At 33.1% G+C, this 24537-nt stretch overlaps 2 protein-coding genes across 2 annotated transcripts; both read left to right on the top strand.

Moving 5' to 3' along the window:
* The first annotated feature begins 672 nt into the window (after positions 1–672).
* On the top strand, positions 673–11246 carry LOC114752511 (trypsin inhibitor DE-3-like). The gene is made up of 2 exons (XM_028941242.1): positions 673–1309; positions 11198–11246. Exon 1 carries the CDS (start codon positions 673–675, stop codon positions 1270–1272), a length of 600 nt encoding a protein of 199 aa, XP_028797075.1. The 3' UTR covers positions 1273–1309; positions 11198–11246.
* On the top strand, positions 6083–22539 carry LOC114752505 (trypsin inhibitor 1B-like). The gene is made up of 3 exons (XM_028941237.1): positions 6083–6087; positions 20781–20861; positions 21947–22539. Exon 3 carries the CDS (start codon positions 22039–22041, stop codon positions 22375–22377), a length of 339 nt encoding a protein of 112 aa, XP_028797070.1. The 5' UTR covers positions 6083–6087; positions 20781–20861; positions 21947–22038; the 3' UTR covers positions 22378–22539.
* The last annotated feature ends 1998 nt before the right edge of the window (positions 22540–24537 follow it).

Below are 24537 nucleotides of genomic sequence, written 5' to 3'. Positions count from 1 at the left end.
AAGGATCAACTTTGGCCTTAATTTATTTGAACCAACGTGTGGAACTGGTAATTGTCATTGAAGTACATAAATTCAACCTCCTTGCATGGTAGCAATCCAGCTTTTAACCGTTGTGGTTGATTGATGGGAGAATCACGATAAGGTCTCAAAGAAAAAATATATTCATAAAAAGTTCCATAACAACTGAATAGAAAACGATGACAGGTTTCAATTGCTCACTTATCATTAGGGCTTATTAATAATTATCTTCCTTCTTTGTACCTCACACTAATTCTCCGTTGATTAATTCCCAAGTCAAGATCCTCATAGTTGAGGAATGCTGCTCTAGACTTCTTTGACACACAGCCATTCATGTGAGGATATTACAAAATATGTCAATAATAAAATTAAAGGAAAAGCACTATGGCAAATAATCTCAGTTATTATTATACATGTCATCTTCTGCCGAGGACCTAACATTTATACTATACTATTTCTTAATTAATTCTCCTCTTCATCATGACAATTATGTTATTCTCGTATGATTATTACTAACACATAATTTTATATTATTTTCTTACAATTATTGCACCATTATTGAATACCTAAAATGCCACTCATCAGGATTGAATGAGTTCTATAAATAGAAGCCCTCATCTTCTCGTTTCCTCACCACCACCAAGCAATATAACAATGAAGACTACCTTGTTTGCCCTCTTCCTCTTCTTCTTTGCCTTAGTTTCGGCCAAACCAGCTTTTGTTGACACTGATGGCAACAACATTATAAATGGAGGCTATTACTATATCCTCCCTGTTGTCTGGGGACCAGGTGGTGGCGTTGACATAGCCTCCACAAGCAACGAAACCTGTCCTCTTAGCGTTGTTCAAACTTCATCTGAACTCTTCAACGGTTCGCCTATCAGAATTTCTTCTCCCCACAAAATCGCTGAGCTCGAAACAAACTATATCTTGGACCTCACCGTGGTTGCGCCACCTAGTTGCGCAGACACTCCGGCGACGTTGACGGTTGTGAGTGAAGACGATGCGACAGCGAAGGTGAAACTCGCTGGGTATGGAAACGCAGTAAGTGGTTGGTTTAAAGTTCAAGCACTTAATGGATTTTGGATGAAGAAAGGGGTTTGGATCTATAAGATTGAGTTCTGTCCCACAGTTGGAAATAGTTGTGGAGATGTTGGGATTTCTTACGATGATAAGGGAAACAGGCTTTTGGCAATAAGTCATAATAACCCTTTCATGGTTGTGTTTGGCAAAGCTGAATCATCTGCTGAGTGAAAAGCCTATTGCAGTGTTGAAGCCACCGCTGAATGTAAGTCACTACAAAAATCTGGACTTTCAGCGACCACTTTCAGCGGCGACAAAGGGAGTCGCCACTGAAAATATGACTTGCAGCGGCGACAATAGTTGTCGCCGCTGAAAGTAGGCCTTTCTGCGGTGACAAGTATGTCGCCGCCAAAAGTGAGAGTTATGGCGGCGACTTATTATTGTCGCCGCTGTAGCTGCAACTTTCAGCGGCGACAAAATTTGTCATCGCCGAAAGTGTGCACTACGGCGGCGACAATTCAAGTCACCGCTGAATGTGGTTTTAGCAGCCACAGTTCTTCTTTCAGCGGCGACACTTCCTGTTGCTGCTGAATGTCGCTTTCAGCGGCGACCTTTTGTCGCCGTTGAATCCTCTTTCAGCGGCGACGCTTCCTGTCGCCGTTGAATATAGCTTTTAGCGGTGACCTTTTGTCGCCGCTGAATCTTCTTTCAGCGGTGACTCTTCCTATCGCCGCTGAAAGTTTTTTCACATTTTTTTAATCTTTTTTTTTTGTAAAAATTTTATATTATAATCTTTTATTTGCGTAATTAAGTAACTTTGATAATTAATGTTTTTTTATGTATTTTTGTGTTAGAGAGAGACTAAAAGAAAGATAATATGGTGTTTGAGAGAGAAAGGAAGAGGAAGAAAGTTTGGAGTGTGTGTTTAACACACATATCCCATATCCAAATGTTTGAGAGATGGAATAGAAAAACATTATGCATGGGAGAGAAATGAGATGGAGGCATGCATGAAAAAGTATGCAAGTTTGATGGGATAAGTAATGAAATATAGAGAGTGTGTGTGAGAGGGTGAGAGGGTGAGAGGTGAGAGGTGAGAGGTAGATGTAAATATTATTGGAAGAGAGATAGTCTGTATGTGTGTGAGAGAGAAGGATATTATAATTGAAAGAGATAACATAATTAAATATATGTGAGAGATTATTATAATTAAATTAGTGTGAGCATACTTAATTGACATAATAATATTTGATGATGAACATATGTATGAGAGGATTGAGAAATAAAATCATTAAAGGAGATAATATAATTAATTAAAAATGTGTGAGAGATATAGATAATAAAATCATGTATATAGTTAATTAAATATTATTACTATTTATATTTTTTAATTTAAAATGTGATTAATTAAATTTTGTAAAACATATACAGTTGCATATTATATATATATTTTCTATTGCTCAATGGTTTCAATTAAATTTATTAGCCTGGTTGGCCACGCTTGTTCGTTTCAGTGTAGAGGTCCTGTGTTCGAATCTGGAAAATGCCCAATTTTTACACATTAATTTTGGCTCAAAAAGGTTAAAAAACACATTTAATGTTACCTAGCTGGTCCAAACAGGGGACCTGGTAATTATAATAGCTAACACTCCCCCTGCCACTGAAGCCACGTGTGTTATTGGCAAGGCTGGCACATTGTTTTTGTATCTAAAGTTTCTTATTTTGAAACCCAAAACAATTTAACCCGCCCTAATCTTCTGAAAGTTTACTTTTCCCTCGCTCTCACCAGACCAGCGCCGCGCACACAGAGAAGTTTCAAGCATCTAACTTATTCCAGCATCCATCTGTGCTTAGTCCATCACTTCCAGTGTTCTTTCTTGCTGTCATCCATGTAAGTACGCTGATCTTCTTCTTCGCTTGAAGTCTTGTAGTGCTGTATTTTTTCCCCCTTTCTTGTTCTGTATTTTGAGATCCAATTTTTTTTCCTCCGGCATTAAATTTCACAGCTGAACACAGAAGGTTGCGAGAAGCGAGTGGATCCTCGTTGGGTGAAATCGTTGTTGGAGGCTTGCAAGAACAAAGATCCATTGCAACATTCTTCTGGCTGCAATCAAACCAACAAATTCTTCCCCAATTTTTGCGTTACCTGCTTGCAATTATACTGCAAATTTTGCCCTAAAGCAACCAATAATCACCCACATGAAAACCATATAGTACTTCCCGTGGGTGTCTCTGTAATTCTTTTATTTGTACATATATACTCTCCCTTTCAAGGTTACCGTGTTAATTAATAATTATTATGTGGACTTGTATTTTCCAGGTTTACAAGGCTTCGCGCGAGAACTGTTTGCATGCAAATTAGGTGTCTAAGTTACTTGATATCTCAGACATACATCCTTCATGTCAACAAACCAAGTCGAACGATCGGGAACTGCCCTTGGTCGCGGAGTGCACGAGCTCCGAGCGGTTCAATTGTCTGTCGTAGGGAAAGAGTAGTTCTGCCTCTGAAGGTTTCTCCCTTGGGCTCGTTGCTGGTGGCCTGGTCGATGGCAATATTGGCCTCTGGAATCCTCTCGCTCTGATCCGGTAATTGGGCTTTGCTCTTTTGGGTTGTTTACCTTGGATCTTTGAGAATGAATGTATTTGGGGTGATGTGAGTTCTGTGTGATTGGACACCTGCTGGGAATGTGGTTCAACTGAGTGAATTTGGAACCGTGGGAACCTCGTTGCGACATAGGTGATGGATGGGTGCTGAATTGTTTCGGGGATTTTGAATAATTCCACTGACTTTTAGATGGAGGGTGATGAATGATTCAGTTTCATTCATTTAGGAAACTGAGTGGGAGAAAATCTTATTATATAACATGATTTATTATAAATTAAAATCAACTTGTTATTGTTGTTTTCTAATTTCCTTCTCTATTTGATGCTGTTAATCATGATTGGTTCGTATGAGAGCCCTGCCAATTGCCACTTTTCCATAAAAAAGAATGAAGTTCAAATATTCCAAAGAAAATGCAAAATAGTGGGAGCCCCATGTTGATAAGGACTTGATATAAATAGAGAAACATAGATTATGGCTAAGTTAGTAAAAGAAGGGAAGGACCTTTGTGTGAAGTGACTTGTGATTAACTATCTCATCAATGACAGCTTCGAAGAAGATGAAGAAGAAGAAGAGTAGTACAGAAGCTTCTTGTGTTGAAATCTTTTTTATGTATCATTTTACAGTTTTCAATAAAATTGTGATGAAAGTGTTAATTATTGATGGAGTAAATTGGAAGTTTATTGATACTGTTACGTTAATTATATGCATGTTAACAAAAAGTTGTATATTTGGACCTTGTAGGATTACCAAAACTTGCATGAGAAGTATTATATTATATATATACACACATATATATAGAGACTAGTATATTGTTTTATGTTTGGTTTCCAATATCTTATAGGCGGATTGCTTTTGCTGTTCAAGATGGGAAACTTGATTCCTCGGGAGAAGACTGGGAAATTTTAAATTATCATAAGTGATTAGCAAAACCTGAGTACTGTTGTTTATAGATGCTTTTTATTATGATATATATAATGATCTTCATCCATTCCAATTTGACAGCCTGCAAGAAACAAATAGTTAAGCAGCTTTGTACGTTGCAGAAAATTGTTTTGGAGGGGGATATTACAACAGAAGATGATAAGACTTAGCTTGTACATTTGATTATTACGAGATCTCTTAATAGTGCAAGCAAAAAGGATCACTAGCTAGGGCGAGTAGTAAAGCTCTTGTCACTTGTAAGTTAACAGTTTATCATCTTCACCTTGCGTTTGCGTTGACTCTGTGATGCTTTGTTAGTTTGGCTTATATACTGCGTTGAAATGAATCAGCTTTTTAGAAGTAAGATACATATATATCATATATAATTTTCTTTTCTTGGTCAACTCAACCTTATTCATTTCTATTTATTTCTTGCACTTTAATATTTATTGTTTTTCCTTTTCTTACATTAATCTTCAACTTTTGTGAAATAGAAATGGATAAAAGTTGGTTAGATATTAAAGACAGAGGCAACCTAAGATATATTAAAGGAGTAGATGGTTTTCTCGAATGGGCTTTTACTCAGAATGGAGTGACAAGCAAAATACGATGTCCTTGTAAAAAATGTATGAATGTCATATTCAAAGCGAGAAGAGATGTCAGGGTTGACTTATTGAGTAAGGGTTTTTGGGATAATAAGGTGTGGGACTTGCATGGGGAAATTATTAGATGTCAAAGTGATTGTGAGACTTCAAGTACAGCAGCAGAACATGATACTTATGGGGAGAACCTTACAAGGATGGTATGTGATGCATATAATGTTCCTTCTATGAATGATATGAACAATGAATTAAATGAGAATGAAGAGCCTAATGTGCATGCCAAAAGGTTCTACGACTTATTAAAGGATGCAGAGACAGAACTTTATCCAGGTTGTGAGAAGATGTCAAAAATTGTCTTTTATTGTAAAATTGCTTCAATTAAAGTGTCTTAACCATTGGAGCAATAAATCTATGGATGCATTGTTGGCCCTATTGAAAGATGTTCTTCCAGAAGGGGCTTTAGTGCCAAACTCATTTTATGAAGCTAAGAAGATAATTCGTGATTTGGGTTTAGATTACAATAAAATTGATGCTTGTGGAAATGATTGCATATTATACTGGGGGGAACATGCAAATGAAGAATCATGTCCTAAGTGCAAGATGTCTAGATGGAAGTTGAACAGGCAAAGAGGAAAAAAAATTGCCCAGAAAGTCTTAAGGCATTTTCCGATAATACCTAGGTTACAAAGGCTTTATATGGCAAGAGACACTGCTAAAGAAATGAGGTGGCATAAGGAGAAGCACACAAATGATGGTGTATTGAGACATCCAGCTGACTCTCTTGCTTGGCAACACTTTGACCAACAATATCCTAGCTTTTCTACTGATCCAAGAAGTGTTAGATTAGGTTTGGCAAGTGATGGATTTCAACCTTTTGGGAATATGAGTGCCAATCATAGCATTTGGCCTGTAGTTTTGGTACCATATAATTTGCCACCATGGCTTTGCATGAAAAGCCCATATTTTATGATGACACTTCTTATTCCTGGTCCAAAGTGTCCAGGTAATGAAATAGATGTTTACTTACAACCAATGATTGAGGAGCTGAAACAATTGTGGGAAGTAGGGGTGCAAACATATGATGCATTTTCTCAATCAAATTTTATGATGTATGCAGCAGTGTTGTGGACGATAAATGATTTTCCCGCATATGGAAATCTTTCAGGATGGTCAACTAAAGGCAAGTTTGCATGCCCTTGTTGTCACAAAGACACGCATTGCATTTCATTAAGGAGCAAGTTATCTTATATGGGTCATAGGCGTTTTCTTCCACAAAATCACCCATGGCGCAAAGATGCAAAATCATTTGATGGAAAAGAAGAACTCAGAGCTCCACCAATTCCATTAACTGGAGATGATGCACTTATGCAATTAGAACAATTGGGTAATATATCATTTGGAAAAGGCCAAAACGAAAACGCCCTACAGATAGTAAGGCTTATAATTGGAGGAAAAGAAGCATTTTTTTCCAATTGCCTTATTGGAAAAATTTGTTGATACGACATAATCTTGATGTGATGCATATAGAAAGAAATGTTTCTGATAATCTTGTATCGACAGTGATGGATTTACTTGGAAAGACAAAGGACACATTAAAAAGTAGGTATGATTTGGTGGATTTGGGCATTAGGAGTAATTTGCACCCGATTAAGAATGGTAATGATGTTTATAAGCCTCCTGCTCCTTATCCTTTTGTAAATTCTTGGCTAACTTAAAAGTACCTGATGCTTTTGCATCTAATATCTCAAGGTGTGTCAACATTCACGAGCGAAAAATATTTGGTTTGAAGTGTCATGATCACCATGTGCTATTGCAGGAAATATTTCCAATTGCAATACGTGGGTTACTGCCTCCCCAAGTATGTGAACCAATAATACAATTGGGAAGATTTTTTAAAAATCTTTGTTCAAAGTGTTTAACATGTGAAGAACTTGACAAACTTCAAAGTCAAATAGAAATAACTTTGTGCAAGTTAGAGACCATATTCCCACCTGCCTTTTTTGACGTAATGGTTCACTTGCCTATACACTTGGCGGGAGAGGCAAAAGTTGGTGGGCCAGTTCAGTATCGTTGGATGTACCCCATAGAAAGGTAATTCGCTTTAACAAGGTTACTTTACAATTATATTTATAATCTATCATTTAAAACCATTCAATAAGGCTTGACTTTTTGTTGTAGGTATTTGCGAACTCTAAAGTCATATGTTGGCAATAAGGCCCAACCTAAAGGATCAATTGCAGAAGGATATTTGGCAGATGAAAGTCTAACTTTTTGTTCACGATACTTGAAAGACATTCCTACTAAATTTAATGTGCAGCATCGGAATGATGACATCAGTGATAATAATATCAGTAATGAGCTTTCGGTGTTCAAGAAAAGTGGTGAAGCTAGAGGACATTTTGAGTCAGTCTCTCTTTCTTATGAAGAGTATTGTCAAGCAAGAATGTATGTGCTCCAAAATTGTGAAGAAACTTGGCCATTCATAGAGTACGTCAACTTAATTTAACAAGAATGAATTTGTTATAATTTATATTTTTCTCACTTGTGTAAAAACATGTAGGGAACACAGGAGAGAACTTGAAGCTCGGGGATTAATGAGTGAGCAAAAGCAATATAAAGAGTTTCCTGATTGGTTCCGTTCACGAGTAAGTTCTAGACTTTGAGCTTTGAAGTTTATATTAATAATATTAATGCATATTGAAGGAATGGTTCTTCTTTAATAGGTGATAGCATTGTCCACACAAGGCTTTGTAAGTCCTGAACTCAAAAGTTTATCAATTGGTCCATCGAGAGTGGTCAATCGTTACTCTATGTTTATAGGCAATGGATTTCGTTTTCATGCAAAAGATCGGGCAATAGGAAAAAGAACTCAAAATGATGGAGTCATGGCCAAGGGTGATGACACTGATGCTAATAAAGAATATTATGGTGTGTTAGAGCATATTTATGAGTTATCTTACATAGAGAATAAAAAATTATACTTGTTTAAGTGTCACTGGTGGGATGTCGCTAACTATGGCGAAGGATATAAGGTGGATAAGTATGGGTTCACAAGTATCAACACTCAATGTTCATTACAAACTAATGAACCATTTATTTTAGCATCTCAAGCAGAGCAAGTTTTTTATGTGGATGATATTGTTGACCCGGGTTGGATTGTTGTTGTCAAAACGAATCCACGTGACTTGTTCAATATGCCGATTGAGAATGTTAATGTTGGTAGTGATGTTAATATTGCAATGGTTGATGAAGAGCCTTATCAACAATTGGTGGTTGATTTAAATGCAAGTCTCATACAGCATGATATCTTTATTGACTTGTGTGGAGATGATGTACAACCCCAAACTTTCATTCAAGTAGGAGAACCATCACAAAGAAGTAATATGGAGACTGGATTTATTGATGATAGTGAATCTAATTCACTAGTTCATGATGATAGTGATGAAGAAGATGTGCTTGATGGTAATGATAGTGATACTGAAGAAGAAAGTGACATTGAAGGTGAAATAGAAGATGATGATACAAGTGATAGTACCACAGAGGACTCAACAGAATGAAACTACAATCCTTATAAATGGTAGTTTTTATTAATATATTCTTAACAAGTTAGATTTTGTAATTTTTTTAATATATACTATCTTCATAAAGAGTAGTTTTATTAACATAAAAAACAATCTAAATTTTGTACATTATTGCAGGATATGTCAGGGCTAAAGAGAGGACAGGGTGGGAGAAGCTCTTCCTTCACACGACATGGCAGCACAAGTAGTGGAGGTATTAGCTCTACCCCTACAATTAGACATACCATTTCACCTCGACCACTCCAAGTACAATTTGAGGAATTGCCTGCCGACTCTCCCCCTACTCAAAACAGTAGTGCAGGTAAATTTTCTTTACTTTTATATAATACAAGTAACTAATTAGCATCACATACTTTTGACTATATTATTTGTTCACTTGAATGATAGGCTCTTCTAATATAATTAAGAAAGGTAGAGGAGTTTATAAGTCGCTCAATGTGGACTTAATGACTAAATTTGGAGGAAAGATTGAGCTTACTTTCACAGATGACATGACAAGAGCAGTAGGGCAAGGAGCAAGAGAGCTAGCTAATTATTGTGGTTATGTTATTAGAACCACAATATCTTTGAAGGATTGTGCTGAATGGAAGAATGTTTACACAAATTATATTGATGTTATGATTTTAAAAGTGAAGGTACAATTTATGTTTAGTAAATGTATATCCTAGTTTATTTATGCTTTCAAAACAAGTACTTATGCTGATATTGATTTTTATTTTAGGAAAAATTTCAACCTGCTGTTGCAACAGATGAAGAGAAGTTCCAAAAAATGATAGTGACCACATTGCAAAATGCTTTCAGAAATTGGAAGACCAACTTGCATACCCACTATAAGAAATTTGACACTGATGAAGAAAGGTTGGCAAATCCACCTCAAACTGTAAGTTTTGAAGATTGGGAGTGGTTATTGACATATTTTCAGTCAGATCCATTTAAGGTATCTTACTAAATACTAACTATTTAAATGAATAATATAATTATATCATTCAACATACTTAGTAGTTACTCAAATTTGATGTAGAACAAAAGTGCTAGAAACACACAAAACCGAGCAAAACAAGTAACAAAGCATACATGTGGTCCCCGATCATTTGCGGAGGTTGAGTTCTCTGTAGTAAGTTGCCTCTTCACTACACTTTATTTTTTTATCCATTTTTTTATTTTTCAAGATTTGTTATTTTTGTATATTATGCTTTATAGAGAGACCCCACCACTGGACAGCCTGCCCCCCCAGATCAGGTTTGGGAGATAACACATACTAGGAAGACTGCAGATGGCCAGTTAGAGTGGGTGGATCCGCGATCTGAAGAGATTCATGTATGCATAATATTTGTCCTTTATATTTAATTAAATAATTATATTTTTTTCATTAATGTAATTTGTAATTTGTAACTATAGGATCGCATGCATGAGCTCGTTCAGCAGCAATCCTTAGAGAGTGATGCTCGAATGACCTCTGATGAGATATTGACAGCTGTTCTTGGTGAGAGGTCAGGATATGTTAGAGGAAAAGGTTATGGAGCAGAGCCTCGGAGGAAGAGACTTCACACTCAATCTAGTGATTCACTTGAGAACGTACGCACCCAATTGTATGAAGAGTTTGAAAGAAGATTTCAAGAGGAGCGAGAAAAGATGGAAGCAAATCTTGCTGCAGAGCGAGAGAGGATGGAAGCAAAACGTGCAGCAGAGCGAGAAAAGATGGAAGCAGAACGTGCTGCAGAGCGAGCAAAGATGGAAGCAGAGCGTACGCAACTTGAACAAAGGATGGAGCAATTGATGGAATAGAGAATACAAGCTCAGTTCACTGCTTTCATGCAAAAGATGCAGTTAAATGCTCCTGCAGATACCCCTACTTCTAGCGTCCCTAGTATTGATCCCTCTACGTAATTTTTCTTTTGTATTATGTAATGTATCTTTTAATTGAACAATTTTTTTTTTAGTTAGAGACATAAAGAACACTTTGATGGTTATAAATCTTATTATTTAATATACTATATTTGTGTGTTAATTACTTTATTTTTATTAAACCTTTTAATAATATTTATCAGCAATATAAATAAAATTTTTTGCATAATTAATATATTATAAAAATAATTAAAATGACAATCAGCGGCGACATATGTCGCCGCCGAATCAAGCTTCAGCGGCGACCACAATGTCGCCGCCGAAGCAACCTTCAACGGCGACAACAATGTCGCCACCGAAGCAAGCTTCCACGGCGACATTAGTCGCTGCCGATTCTCATGTTTTAGTGGCGACGTTTCTGAGTGGCAAACTCATCAGCTTTCAGCGGCGACTTTTTTTGTCGTCACTGATAAGTTTCAGCCACGGTCGCTATGGCAACGACTTGGTGGCGACAAAATGTCGCCGCTGAAGCTTTTCAGCGGCGACTTTTGGACTTTCAGCGGCGACATTTGTCACCGCTGAAAGTCGAATTTTTTGTAGTGAGTGCAAGTAGTTTAGATAACTCCTTGCACTTCTTTAAGTTTAAACGAAGTTCATTTTATCTTTTCCAAAATGCCTAGAAATTGGGACAACAGAATAGTCCTTTTTCGCTCAGTTGCCTTAACTTGTCTTACATACTTCTTCGATTCACTTCAGCTGCCATTCATAATCAGACTTCTAATCTCTCTAATTCTTATTTTTATGGGTTCCGAGAAATTATCGTTTACGAGATTTGCTTGTAGAAAGAGGGAAAGTGTCACCTTTGTTATATGAAATATATCCGAAGAATTTATATTTGATATTGTAAATATGTCTGTGTGTGTGTGTGTGTGAAAAATTCTGTGTATTTGATGCTTAAGCTACGTGGGTTTCTTATATTTTGAGCTGGTCACACCCAAATTTTCGAGGCGTGACAGTTAATCTATTTTACTCTTACGTTTAAATCCTCCTCCATCCTATCATTGGTTACAAGGAGAGATATAATTTTGCATCCTCATGATAGACAAAAGTTCCACATAATGATAGAGGGAAAAAAAAAGCTTGCATGGTTGAATAAAACAATGGGTCATGGGCTATCACTCTTTTTTTTTTTTTTTTGGCCTTCCAGCACATTCAAGTTATCAATTTTAAACCGGAAATGTGATTTGTATCTCAACAATATTTGATCATCTTTAACCTCTTTTGTACTTCAGTATATTTTCTCACCGGGGCCATAATGCGGGGCCAGACACTTTCTCAGTAGGATCAGATTCAGTGGCTTATGCTTAGATTCGTATTTATTAGGGTCAGATTCCTCAGTCTCAATGCTTGTGTGCTTGGATTAGCATTTTTTTATAAGTAATTTTATGTTATATGAGATAAATATGTAAGATGATATTTTTCCTGTAAAATGTAAAAGAATTTTTGTTAAGCACTTAAAAAAAAGTTAAGAGTTAAAACTTTTCTCACATATTTATCTTGTATGACGTAAAATCACTTAAAATAAGTTAATCCAATTATACTAATGATGTCTTCTTATTTCAGTTTTCTCCTAAAGAAAGATATCATGTGTATGCTTAGTTTTTAGACAAATTTTTGCCAATTAATTAAAACTGTACATATACTTACTAAAAACATTAGAAACAGACCCAAACATGATCCAAAATAAGCAAATAGCACACAAATATCTAGATCTTGAATTTAGGAGGCATCATGAATAAGTTGCACCCCCAAACAATGTTCCATGCTAGCTTGATCACGTGCTCCAAGAAAAGCCAAAATGAAAAACAAATGGAGAAATTAAGAAATTATATGGGCCTCTTTGTTTCTATTTTTTGTTTTTTCATTCTTAGAACAATTTTATAAAATTATTTTTGAAAACAGGTTTTGGAAACAAAAAAGCAAAAAGTCTGTTTGGATAATTATTTTAAAAAATTAAATTTGAGAATAAACATACTAAGATCAGAGAGTGAAGTTTCGATGATAACTTAAATCCTCAAATGAAAAAATAGCCATTAAATAAAGATGAAAAAGTTTCCAATTTTTCTCAAAAAAAAATAATAAATACTGAAACAATAAGAAAAAAATAGTAAAAGGTTGTTTTGGTTTATTAGTTTTTAAAAACAGATTTTTGTTTTCTTTTATTTTTAAAAACACTAGACTAAAAACAAATTGGCAGATGTTATAAATAGAGAAGAAATAGAGAAGAAAAGAGGATCACCAAGATAGAATATTTCTTATTCCATTTAAGAGTGCTCAATATATTATATATGGCCTGTATTTATAAGCACAGCTTTACATTTTTAATAGAATCTACATATTACATAATAATGTGAGACAATTGTGAGATATAGAGATAATGAGAGATATTAGAAATTATAGGAGATATAGGAGATAATGAGAGATATATAGACATTCACAAAAATATTATTATATTTATAACACTCTCTCTTGGATGTCCAATATATATGAATGTGCCTCATTAAAAAACTTCGACTAGAAAAAAATGTATGGGAAAAAAACCTAGTAAAAGAAAAAGAGTATATTATTTATTGATATACCATGCAATACTGCCTCATTAAAAACATTGCCAAGAAAACCCAATAGCACAAAATCATAGACAACGAAAAAAGAGTACAGCGTCTATCAACTTCCCTTCTTAGCAACATCAATTGACATCTTTGAGTCTGCAAAGTCTAATATAACGAACAAGCCTTCCAAATATTGTAGTAAAATAAAAACGTCAAATATGAATTTTATAATTTTCTAAAAATTATGAGACAAATAGTTCTTTTATGGTTCATCTACACGCAGATCATACTATGATCTCTCAACATGATGATCAAACAAAAATACTTTATCTATATAGCTAGTAAGATTAGTCTTGGGTACCTTCAAATAAAATAATATTACCTCCACAATACCCTTAGGCTGTGTTTGGTAGGAGGGATTGGTTTTGATGGAATGGGAATGGTAATGGGATTGGGAATGGCAATGGTAATGGGATTGGGAATGGGATTTTTATTTTATGTTTGGTAGGAGGTAATGTGTGAAGGAATACATGCATTTATTTTATTTATAATAAGACATATAAAATTAAAAAATTATAATACCCCTTGGTGTTTTAGAGCTTGGGACTCCAACCTTATACACTCCTCTTGTAATAAAAAGAAAACCGCTTGATCATATATATTGTTTTAAAAATAAATACATCGTATCTCAACAAATTTATATACAAAAAAAAATAATAAAAAAATAATACTTCCTTAAAATTTATCCTGACGAATTATTAATAATTCCTTAAAATTATAAAATTTTTATTAGAAAAAGTTATCACTAGGTCTTTAAAATTATAATTTTGTTAAAATTTAGTAATGCGCTTTGAAATTAATAATATGTAAGATAAAAAAAGAAGAAGCAAATGACAGTTGTTACTGTAATTTTCTGTAATATAAGTTCAAGTAAGATAATCCACATCTTACTTTAAATAGTTATTAAAATATTCCTATCTAAAACAAAATATTTTAAGTCTTTAACAAAATATTCCTGTCTGAAATAAAATATTTCAAGCCTGTAACAAAATATACATTTTGTCTTAACATTATTGTAATATGGGTATTTTTGTCTTTTATACATTTTAGTCCTAGGATTCAAACGCATTACCGGGGGGAAGGTGGGATTGTATAATCCCACTAATGTGGCATTGCTCAATCCTGGTAATCTTTAATCCCTCCTACCAAACATGACAAAATCACCCAATCCCTCCTCCAATCCCATTCCCTCCCCCTCAATCCCTCCTACCAAACATGGCCTTAAAGTAACGAAGAATATTTTTTTAACTTCATTTTAACATCTTCATGTTGATAAAGAATTATATCATGTTAATTAGCAAATAATATATCAGGTTTTATGTGGTTAGATAGATATATATGTGCTCCAATGATACTAAAATATGGTACTTCTAGATTGAATATTTATTTATCAGTTTCAAGATGTCTAAATGGATCTTTAGTCTACATTTCAAGATCTTACAGCTATCGGAGCACATAATAGGTCCGGCTTAATTTCCACATAATGGATGTGACTTATCTATATTTATTCTTCCCAAAGCTTTCATTTCAAAATTCTTTCTTTAAGTAATTCTTAGCTTTTAAAAACTCATTAGGAGTTTCAATACTATCATCATAAATATCTGGTCTTTAATATATAACCCAATTGACTGATTTGAAAAGATTAATAAAACTAAATAAATTACTTAATTATAGTATATATTACATTATCTTTCTAAAATATTTATAAGTATCATTAAATTATGTATCGGTTTACAAGTCAGGTAAATTAATTTAAAAAAATACAATAAATATAAATATTTTAAAGGAAGGGAAAAAGACACTCTCAAAAATATTAAATGATAAATGAGGGTATCTGAATTTCAAAATTCCAATTCAGACCCCAGGTATTTTTTTGGAATTTTTAAATCTTGTAAAATTACATAAATGTCCTTTACTATTTTTTTACCTGTTTTTTTTTAAAATACTGCCACCTCAGCAATTTCGGGTGTCAGAGCTCCGACGCCGATAACCCTATCGGCGACCAACCACCTAAGCTCTAGTGACTACTCTTTCTTATGTATTGACTATTCTTTTTTAGCTATTGACTACATTTATTTTTAAACTCCGATGACATGTTACCGAACTCCGGTGACTACTCTTTTTATGAATTGACTACTCTTTTTTAACTATTAACTACATTTACTTTTAAACTCTGATAACTACTCTTGTTAAGCTACTGACTACTCTAGTAATGCGATTTACTACTCTTATGTAGTCAATAGCTATATAAAAATAGTCACCGGAATTTTGAAAACAAAAGTAGTCAATAATTAAAATAGAATAGTTAATAGATATATGGAAGTAGTCACCAACAGTAAAGATAATGTTGTCATTTTACAAGATTTGAAAATTCCAAAATAGTACCTAGGGCCTGAATTGAGATTTTAAAATTTACCTATACTAATTTGTCATTTAGTAATTTTGAGGGTATTTTACTGTCTTTTTCTCTTAAAGTAATTTATTTAGTTTTTTTTAATATTTCTAAATTAATCATCTGTGTCTTATATTGATAATGTAATAAATTCCACCCCCTCTCATAACGCCTTGTAACACGTGAGCTCCGCCCTCCGTAGCGAGGTCTCCACTCCCCCACTTTAAAGTTTAAACTTTAAAAGTAATTGGTGAGACCTAATTTTAGGGCCTGTTTGAGTGTCTCAAAACCGTGGTTTCAGAAGCACTTTTTCACAAAACGAGATAATCTCCTCCACATATTTACTTCGTAATCCGTAAAAACACTTCTGAAACCATGGTTTAATTTCTATCCAAACATCCCCTTAAACAGCCCGCAGCAAACCCGTTGTCAAGTTGAAAAGACCAAATTGGTCGTGAAAAGATTGTTAAAAGAGCTGGGCCGCTGGGCCGTCAAAGCTTTTTTGCTTGAAGACAAACACACTGTTGAAGCAGATTGGAGTGAGCAGAGGCGAAAGGCGCCTTTCTCACCAGATTGAAGCACCATATTTCGAAAATCATTTCCATTTCATATAGAAACATTTTTTTTATTGATATAGATATCATGGAAAATCATATTGAATCTATTTTTATATGAAATAAGTTTTACTTCAAAAGCATTTATAGTTTATGAGACATTGTAAGAATATTGATCAGAGGTCAATGCCGAAATGTTTCTGACCTTTGCTCACGGTTATGATCATATCTTTCACAATATAAAGAGTTTCTAAGTAAATCTTATGTATTAGAAATTAGATTCAAAGAGCATTCTAATGATAGTTCATTTGTCTTATTTGAGCTTAAACTGAGAGTTATCACAATTGGAATTTGACCTTTAATTTGAGAAAGGCTGGCAAAAATTCGAATTTGTGGGGGCAAAAAATTCGAATCTAAGTGCTAAATTCGAATTTGAGCCTCCCCAAAATATTAAACTTCGGCAATAATTGATTTTTGATGCCGAAAGATAATTTTCAACGCTAAGTAAGTAATTAAAGAACTTGATATAAAAACATTCAAATTATATTTTTAAAATATTAGTATTTAATTATAAATTTACATAAAAAATAAAATATATGGCTACGTGTGATTTGAAACTTAACCTTAATATCTTTTTTTTGAAAATTCAACTATGAGTTTTTTTTTGGGGGAATTCTTCCCAAAATTTATTGGAATTTTTGGTATTTTATATTGGTATTAATGTACTTTAATGGACGAATAGTTTGCTCACGCGTTACATAAATATCGTCGCCGAAGTGATTAATGTGCGGCGACACCAATTATCGACCAGCATTCTTTTTCTTTTTTGTTTTTTTCTCTCCTTTGGGCCGAAGACTGGCGTTCCATCTGGATTCTGGATTTCCGGTGTCACGTCTCTGCTCCTTTATCTTTAATCGATGATTGCAGTAATGGGGCATTATCAGTACCAGGTGTGATTTTTTTTAAAAGAGCATTGCAAGAAAATCTTAAATATCAGAATCTTCATTAGATTTTTTTTCCCCCGGCAGTTTATTCATTAGATATTTGATTATGGGTCTTGTGGCTGTGTTTAGTATATTTAAATTTATTATACCCCTTCCAATCTTAAATATACATATATATCATTTTCTATCACACGTACCAAGAAAAATATTTTTTTGCCAGTATTATCAAGAAAAATAATAAATTACACTATAAAATAGGTCTTATATTTAGGATGGGAGAAGTATATATGATAAAAACGTTAATTCTCCAAAAAGCTTATAAAGCAACTAATAAAGGGGGCTAAAATATCTTCTAGAAGGTTACTTATATATAAAAGAGGAGGGAGCTATAAAAGAGGAGGGAGTGCTTTTTATGATAATCAATCAAATAAGTACTACCTTTAATACTTAATATATTACATAACTAATTTAAATTTATTAAGAAAACTAATTAAATTAATCATTTGTTAAAAATATATATTGGTTTCTTTAAAATACCTTTTTAAATTATTTGCATTACAATTACCGTTTGATGCAAATTTTCTTAACATGTACAATCAATAAGAATAATTTTTAAGAACAATTACAAACATGGGAAACAAAATGGATTGAAGTATTATATTTAGAGCCAAACTTAACCCTCAACCAACTCTTATATTAGGGATAGGAGGTAGTAACATTTAAGTCTTGAAAAACGGATTTTATAACACTTATGTCTTAAAAAATTTTAATGAAAAGTTACAATTATGAATTTTGGCAATTGAAAGTATACTAGTCTTAATTAAAAAAAGCAAGCACTTAAATAATTTAAAGGTTACTCCTATTGATTTACAATTTCAGACACTCATATTTACAACACTGTTTAATATAATATTTGCAACTGAGCTTTTATCAAATTTTTTTTATTACCTAACTACCGTTAAAATCATCTTTTTTTTTGGTTGGTTGAATATTAGATTCATCTTTTAACGCTAAGGTCCCGTTTGGTATGAAACATTAAGATTGAAGATAGGAATTGTGATTAAAATTGAGAAAATCTATTAAAAGAGAGTTTAGCATGAAAGATTACTTGTTACATAGTATTAAACAAATCCGTGTATGTAGAATTGAGAAATACCATAGAAAAAAGTGGTGTTTTCCGGTCCAACTTTCATGAGTTTGCTTAATTTCATATAACAAACAATTATTCATGCTAAATATCTTTTATTTATTTTTTTAATTATAATCTCAATTCTGATTTCTTATTTTTAATATTTTGTATCAAACGAGATTTAAGTGTTATTCCCCTGAGCTGAGTTGGACCCAAATGGGGGGGGTTCTTCCCATGAATTCTTTTTCATCAACCGATCCTAAAATTTTGTTCAAAAGATATGCCTCTTATTGCTAAATCCAATCTTTTTTTGGATGGCGTTTATATGTACTATTAGTTCTATGTTCCCTCTCTCAGCTTAAAAAGGATTTGACTGAGCCATGGGACTTCTTTCATCCTTTGTAGTTTGATACCACCCGTAATTAATACAAGAGCTGAATAACCAATTTAAGCATATTAAGAAAATTAATTAAATTAATTAATTATAATAAATATTTTTGATTTTCTTAAACTATTCCCTCTAATCATGTGCATTAGAATTACCTCTTGATGGACTCCTTATAATCAATAAAGATATTTTTTAAAAAAATTATAAATTTAAAAAATAAAGTGAATTGAAATTTTACATTTGACTAGTCTTTGCATTAAAAATGGGAGTAAGTAGCCTAGTAGTACTTGATGTTTCTGTTCTCTCTGCTGTTTAATTTGTTTCTCTTGTAAGCTGTTGTAAATATTCTTTTTTCCAATATATTCCTCATTCAAAAAAAAAATGGGAGTAAGTATGTTGGAAATGCATTGACACGTGTTACTACTGTGAACAATATTCCTACGACAGGGACAGGAATAAGAACGGGGTTGTCTTCCATAAATGTTCTATGCATAAGAACAAACAGATCGGCACGTTTCACTAGTACACGCGTTCAACATAGGTTTCTTCTAACATCGATACTGGTCCCTAAATATAAAAAGACAATTATTATTTCGAAACATTTCTATTTCTTCCCTTCCATTTTTGTTTGTCACCATAATAATTGACACATCCATTTCGATATCGTTAGCTTGAGCATTAGTGGAGGAACAATTTTGCAAGAGATAATGATTTAGAATTAATCACATAAATTTTTTTGGTCGAAATTATATAGATCTTTATCCCGTTTTTCAAAAATATATTGTATATGTTTCTTCAATTAATTAAAAAAATTATTTTATAATTTTATCTTTTTTTTTTAATGCAAACCAGGCTCAGAAAACGCTTATAGACGTACTTACAAATTGCCTATTAATAAGGTATTCACATCGGCAGTGAGGTTTGAACTCACATTCTTGTGTGTTATAACCAATTGAACCAACTCATCATCACTTAATTTTCATGTACTCCCTCCTGTCCAAAATATAAAGCACTTTCAATTACTTCATTATGAGGAGCTAACACACTAAATCTGTCTTAAATTAAAACAATTTTCCGGCGTTGCTTATGTTTAAATTTAAATCCGTCTCCTCTCTGTCCTCTTTCTCTATATTCAATGTGTATCACCAATAAATGGGGTAAAATTGAAAAATGGAAATTAATAACTCTCTACGTAATCTGTATAAAGAAGGTAGCTTATATTTTGAACCACAGAATGCAATGTATAAAGAAATGCATATGGTTAAAGATTATAGTACATAAGCCACATGAGACTATAACTTAAGCGGTAAGGGTCGGGTGTATTTAGTTTGAAACTAGGTATTGAAAATCAAACCAGTTATTGAAACGGATCAGGATAGTAGTTCCATGTCAATGGTCTAATTGTGATTAATCTGAGATCAACCTAATCATGACTAAAATAATATAATTCAATTAAAGCATACAAAAATATTCATATATAACTCTAAATGAAACTTTAATGTTACTACATATAATTCAATATAATAAAACAAGGTTACCAAAGTATAGACAAGACAAATTGCTAATTTTTTTAAACTAAAAAAGATGTCATTTTAGCCTCAGCAAAGGGAGGAAAAAAATACAAAATCCAGTCCAATCGATTCGCCTAGAGCTCTACAGGATTGACTAAAAAATTGATTCACTGACCAGTTTATTTGTTTGATGGGTCGAGCTAGATTGTGTTTTAATACCATAAACTTCAAATCCTATTGATATGATAACATAAGCCACAAAAAGAATAAGAAACACAAACCTCAGCTTTGAAGTATCTCATATTTGTTTATTTGTTTGCTATCCAAATTTTGACAACATCCACACAATGGAGATCTCTTTTTGATAAATATTGTCATTTTTCATCCAATGCATATCTACGAGTACCATCCACTCACAAGCATTGATGTGCATCTATAAATAAGGCTTCATCATCCTTTACCATTCACAAACCACCACATCACGCAAAACTAAAGCCTGTCTCTCTCAATTAATCAATAATAATGAAGAACGTTACCTTATTGGTTAGCCTCTTCCTTCTCTTTGCTTTCACTTCATCAAATTTTGCTTCTGTTGCAGCTGATGCAGTGCTTGACTCCGAAGGCAGCCCGCTTAACAATGGTGGCTCATACCATATCGTCCCATCTCTGATCGGAAAAGGTTGTGATATGAATGCTCTTTTTTTTTAAAAAAAAATTATTTTATGAAGTTTTGGTTTAGTAATTTGACTTTTTTTTTTTGCTTTCGTTTTGATTTATATTTACATCATAGATGACTATATATGTGTTTTTAGTTTTAAGGAAGTGTGCTGAAATTCAACTAAGGATTTTTTTTAAAAGAAAATATCATACGTTGATCACTATTAATTTTTTCTTAATTTTTAATTTGGTTTGACTGAATCCTTATTACAATCCACTGGAATTTTTTATTTAATATTTTTGCTTTGCAAATAGTTGTTAAATTTCGTTAATCTAACTGATTATGTTATTTAATACCTTGAACTGTATAATTTATGGTAATAAAAGTGAAAAAAGCATTTCTACCCACAAAAGTGAACTATGGACTAAATTATAATAAAAAGCACTAAATCGAGAATAATTCAAATGATAACAACGTAATAATAAATTACAAACCAAATTAATAAATTGTGCAGAATCATATGGCCTTAAAATATGGTTCTTCCTTTCAGCCAGACAGGCTTTTCTCTATAATGCATAGGATGTAAATTGAGCCATAGGTTTATAAATATTATAGTTTATCAGAAAAGGTTATACTATCTTAGGTTCTTAATATAAGAACTAGTTTAACTTTTAATTTGGTCATAAATATAAGCCTCCAATCTACTTTGTTTCTCATGTTTATCTATTTTTTTCAAAGTAGCTCTTATAGTAGTTACATATGTTAAAGAATCCATGAAATACTAGCTTTATCTAATACACATTATTAGCAAGGGATAAAAGACAACATCTAGTTATTACAAATAACTAACTTAATTAATTTCTTTAATCTTTCTGAATTAACTAACTAGATCTTACATTAAGGACAGTAGGTAGTACATATATATATATACACACACGTGGGCAAATAATCTTAAGACCATATGTATAATTAAAAGCGATATTTTAAAAGTCAGACTCGAATCGAAAAGATCAGCTATTCACGGTTCCTATCATCCAACCAATTAGAATTATATAATCCATCTGTGATAGAATCGTAAGAACAGTGATTAAGCCCTTTGGTTTCAGGTGGTGGTCTTGGACTAGCAGCGACAGGGAACGAAACCTGCCCATTGACGGTGGTGCAGATACCTTCTGAGACTACCGATGGCTTGGCCGTGATGATTTCATCTCCGGCAAGACTCGCTTACATCGCCGAGGGTCTTCTTCTGAACATGGCATTCACCGCCGTTCCAACCTGCGCAACCACGCCGTCGAAGTGGACGATCATCGAGGAAGATCCCGCGGGAAAGTCTGTGAAAATTAGTGGTTATGCCAATACGGTGGACGGTAAGTTCAAGATTATTAAATATCAGAGCCTTTTCTATAAGATTAAGTTCTGTCCTTCTGGTGATCCTTGTGGAGATCTTGGGCTTTACTACGATGAAACTGGAAATAGACATCTCGTAATTGTAGCTAATGAGACTCCACTTTCTGTTGTGTTCAAGAAGGTCTTGTAAACTATATATGGGCAAAGATTAAATTAAGATGCATTTTATATGTGAGAATTATTGGCTTATAATTCCTGCTCAAAGTGTGTATAATGTGAAATGAATAAACTTGGGATTTAAGTTGTATATGGCTTTCTTTTCTTGTATTGGGGACTTATCTTTCAATCAAATAAATAAATAATTGTTGTTCCATGTAAGTTATAGTATACAGTTATCTAGATATTAGTTTATATTTTTAAAATTTTAATATTTATCTAGTTGATGGATGTTTAATCTAGTTTTAGTTTCTAGTTATCCTGAAATGAAATAAATATAAACATTTTTTAAGGAAGTAAAGTGCCGTCTAAACAATCCCAATTTAATTTGAACAGTTCTTGGTGTGAGCATCTAAGTACTAAATCAAATGTCAACAACTAGTTATCTCAGCACTAACGCCTCTTATCATGTTTGGATGAAGTTCTGGATTTAAGCCCAGAATTGACACGTTCGTGTGCGTGTGAGCTATTAATTTTATTATATCTGAAAAAAAGTGCCAAATCAAAGGAGTACGGAAATAACCTCTTAACTACGTTCAGTTAAACAGTCGGGTTTAGTCTACCTGCGTTCAACTAGCTAGTGCAAAATTAAAAAATATCCAATATTATAAATACAAAGTTAAATTGGAAAATTAAAACGATACATCCTCCATTCCCAAATAATTGTCATTTTAGATGTTATGTTTTGTTTTAAAGTTATTGTCACTTTACAAATTACAAGAAAGTATTAATTTTTTTTTTTTACGATTTTACTTTTCAGTAAACAACCAAGAAATGTTTATCTTAAGACATTCTCATAAATAAGGGTATGACAATCAACTAACACTATACTTTGTTAAAATTTAGGCTACTTATTAAATTTAAGATATAATCTATGTCCAATTCTAAAATGACAATTATCAGGTACCTGAGTACCTATAATTTTCTTTGATTTTTTACTTGGCACCTGTATATTTTTGTCTCCTAAATAAACACTATAATTTTGTTCTGTTAGTGTAATTAGCTTTTACACAAGGGCTAACAGTACCAATTGAGTAAAGCTATAGAAGCTAACAGTGCTAACACAGCAAAATTAGAGTAATTAAGAGAAAAAAATACAAAAATATCAAATTAAAAATTGAGAAAAATTATAGGTATTTGCAAAATAATTTTTCCAAGTAATATAGTAGTTGATATTTAAATAAGATTCAAAGAAGTTAAAAGGTGAAATGGCACGGAATCCAAAATAGAGCCAAGCTGATCCAATTAGTAAGGAAACGGCTCCCCGCACAGCTATTAAATAAACTGTTTGAATAAAATATAATACAATCCACGTATGAGTTGGAAAACAAAAAAAGGATTACCATAAAAAATCACAAAATTTCGACTTTTTGTTGACAAAAAAGCTTATCGACCGAGCATATTGGATGGTGGAAAACAAAACCTAAAAACTTATAAAAACAAAAGAGGGAAAATGACAAAAAAAAATACAAACCTGAATGAAATATATTAAATAGAAATCTGAAACATCTCAAATCGATACCAAATTTAACCTAATGATTCATGGATTGACACCTAGCATATTTACGTTCACTTAAAATTTTTGCACTTAGCATGGCCTATTAGCCACAAGTTATTCTATACTAACTCATAAATTAAGTATTTCATTTATTCTAGGCCTACATTTCGTACTATACAAAGATATATATTGCTCCATATCACGCACCAAAGCTCAGCTTTGAATTTCCATGCAATTGACATAAATAAGGTTAATGTACAAAAATGTGAATTCTTTATAATGCAGTCCCTATATATGTTTTTGATTTTCAAGTAGTCCCTGCATCATTTTTCTCTATAATATTCTCACCGATGCGTGCACAAGGGCCGTTTTAAAGATGTTACAAGATCGCCCGATGCCACTTCCCGACAAGGATTGTTTCTTGGTGGGTGTTGAATGAGGTGTATGAAGGTGAGTGACTGGGGGAGGCAACTTTGATTTATATATACAACTTTCGAAAATATATATTGATGAGATAAACTAGCATATATGCATGAGAATAACTTTTGAGAATGATTTGATTCTGTTCAATAATTAATTGAAATCCCGTTTGATTGATAAAAATATTCTAATAGTAGGCACACCAATGAAACATCA

The sequence above is a fragment of the Neltuma alba genome, unplaced genomic scaffold (assembly GCF_004799145.2).
Source record: "Neltuma alba isolate B1F8T4 unplaced genomic scaffold, ASM479914v2 tig00007415_pilon, whole genome shotgun sequence".
Taxonomy (NCBI): Eukaryota; Viridiplantae; Streptophyta; class Magnoliopsida; order Fabales; family Fabaceae; genus Neltuma; species Neltuma alba.
This window is presented reverse-complemented; position numbering and strand designations above follow the sequence as displayed.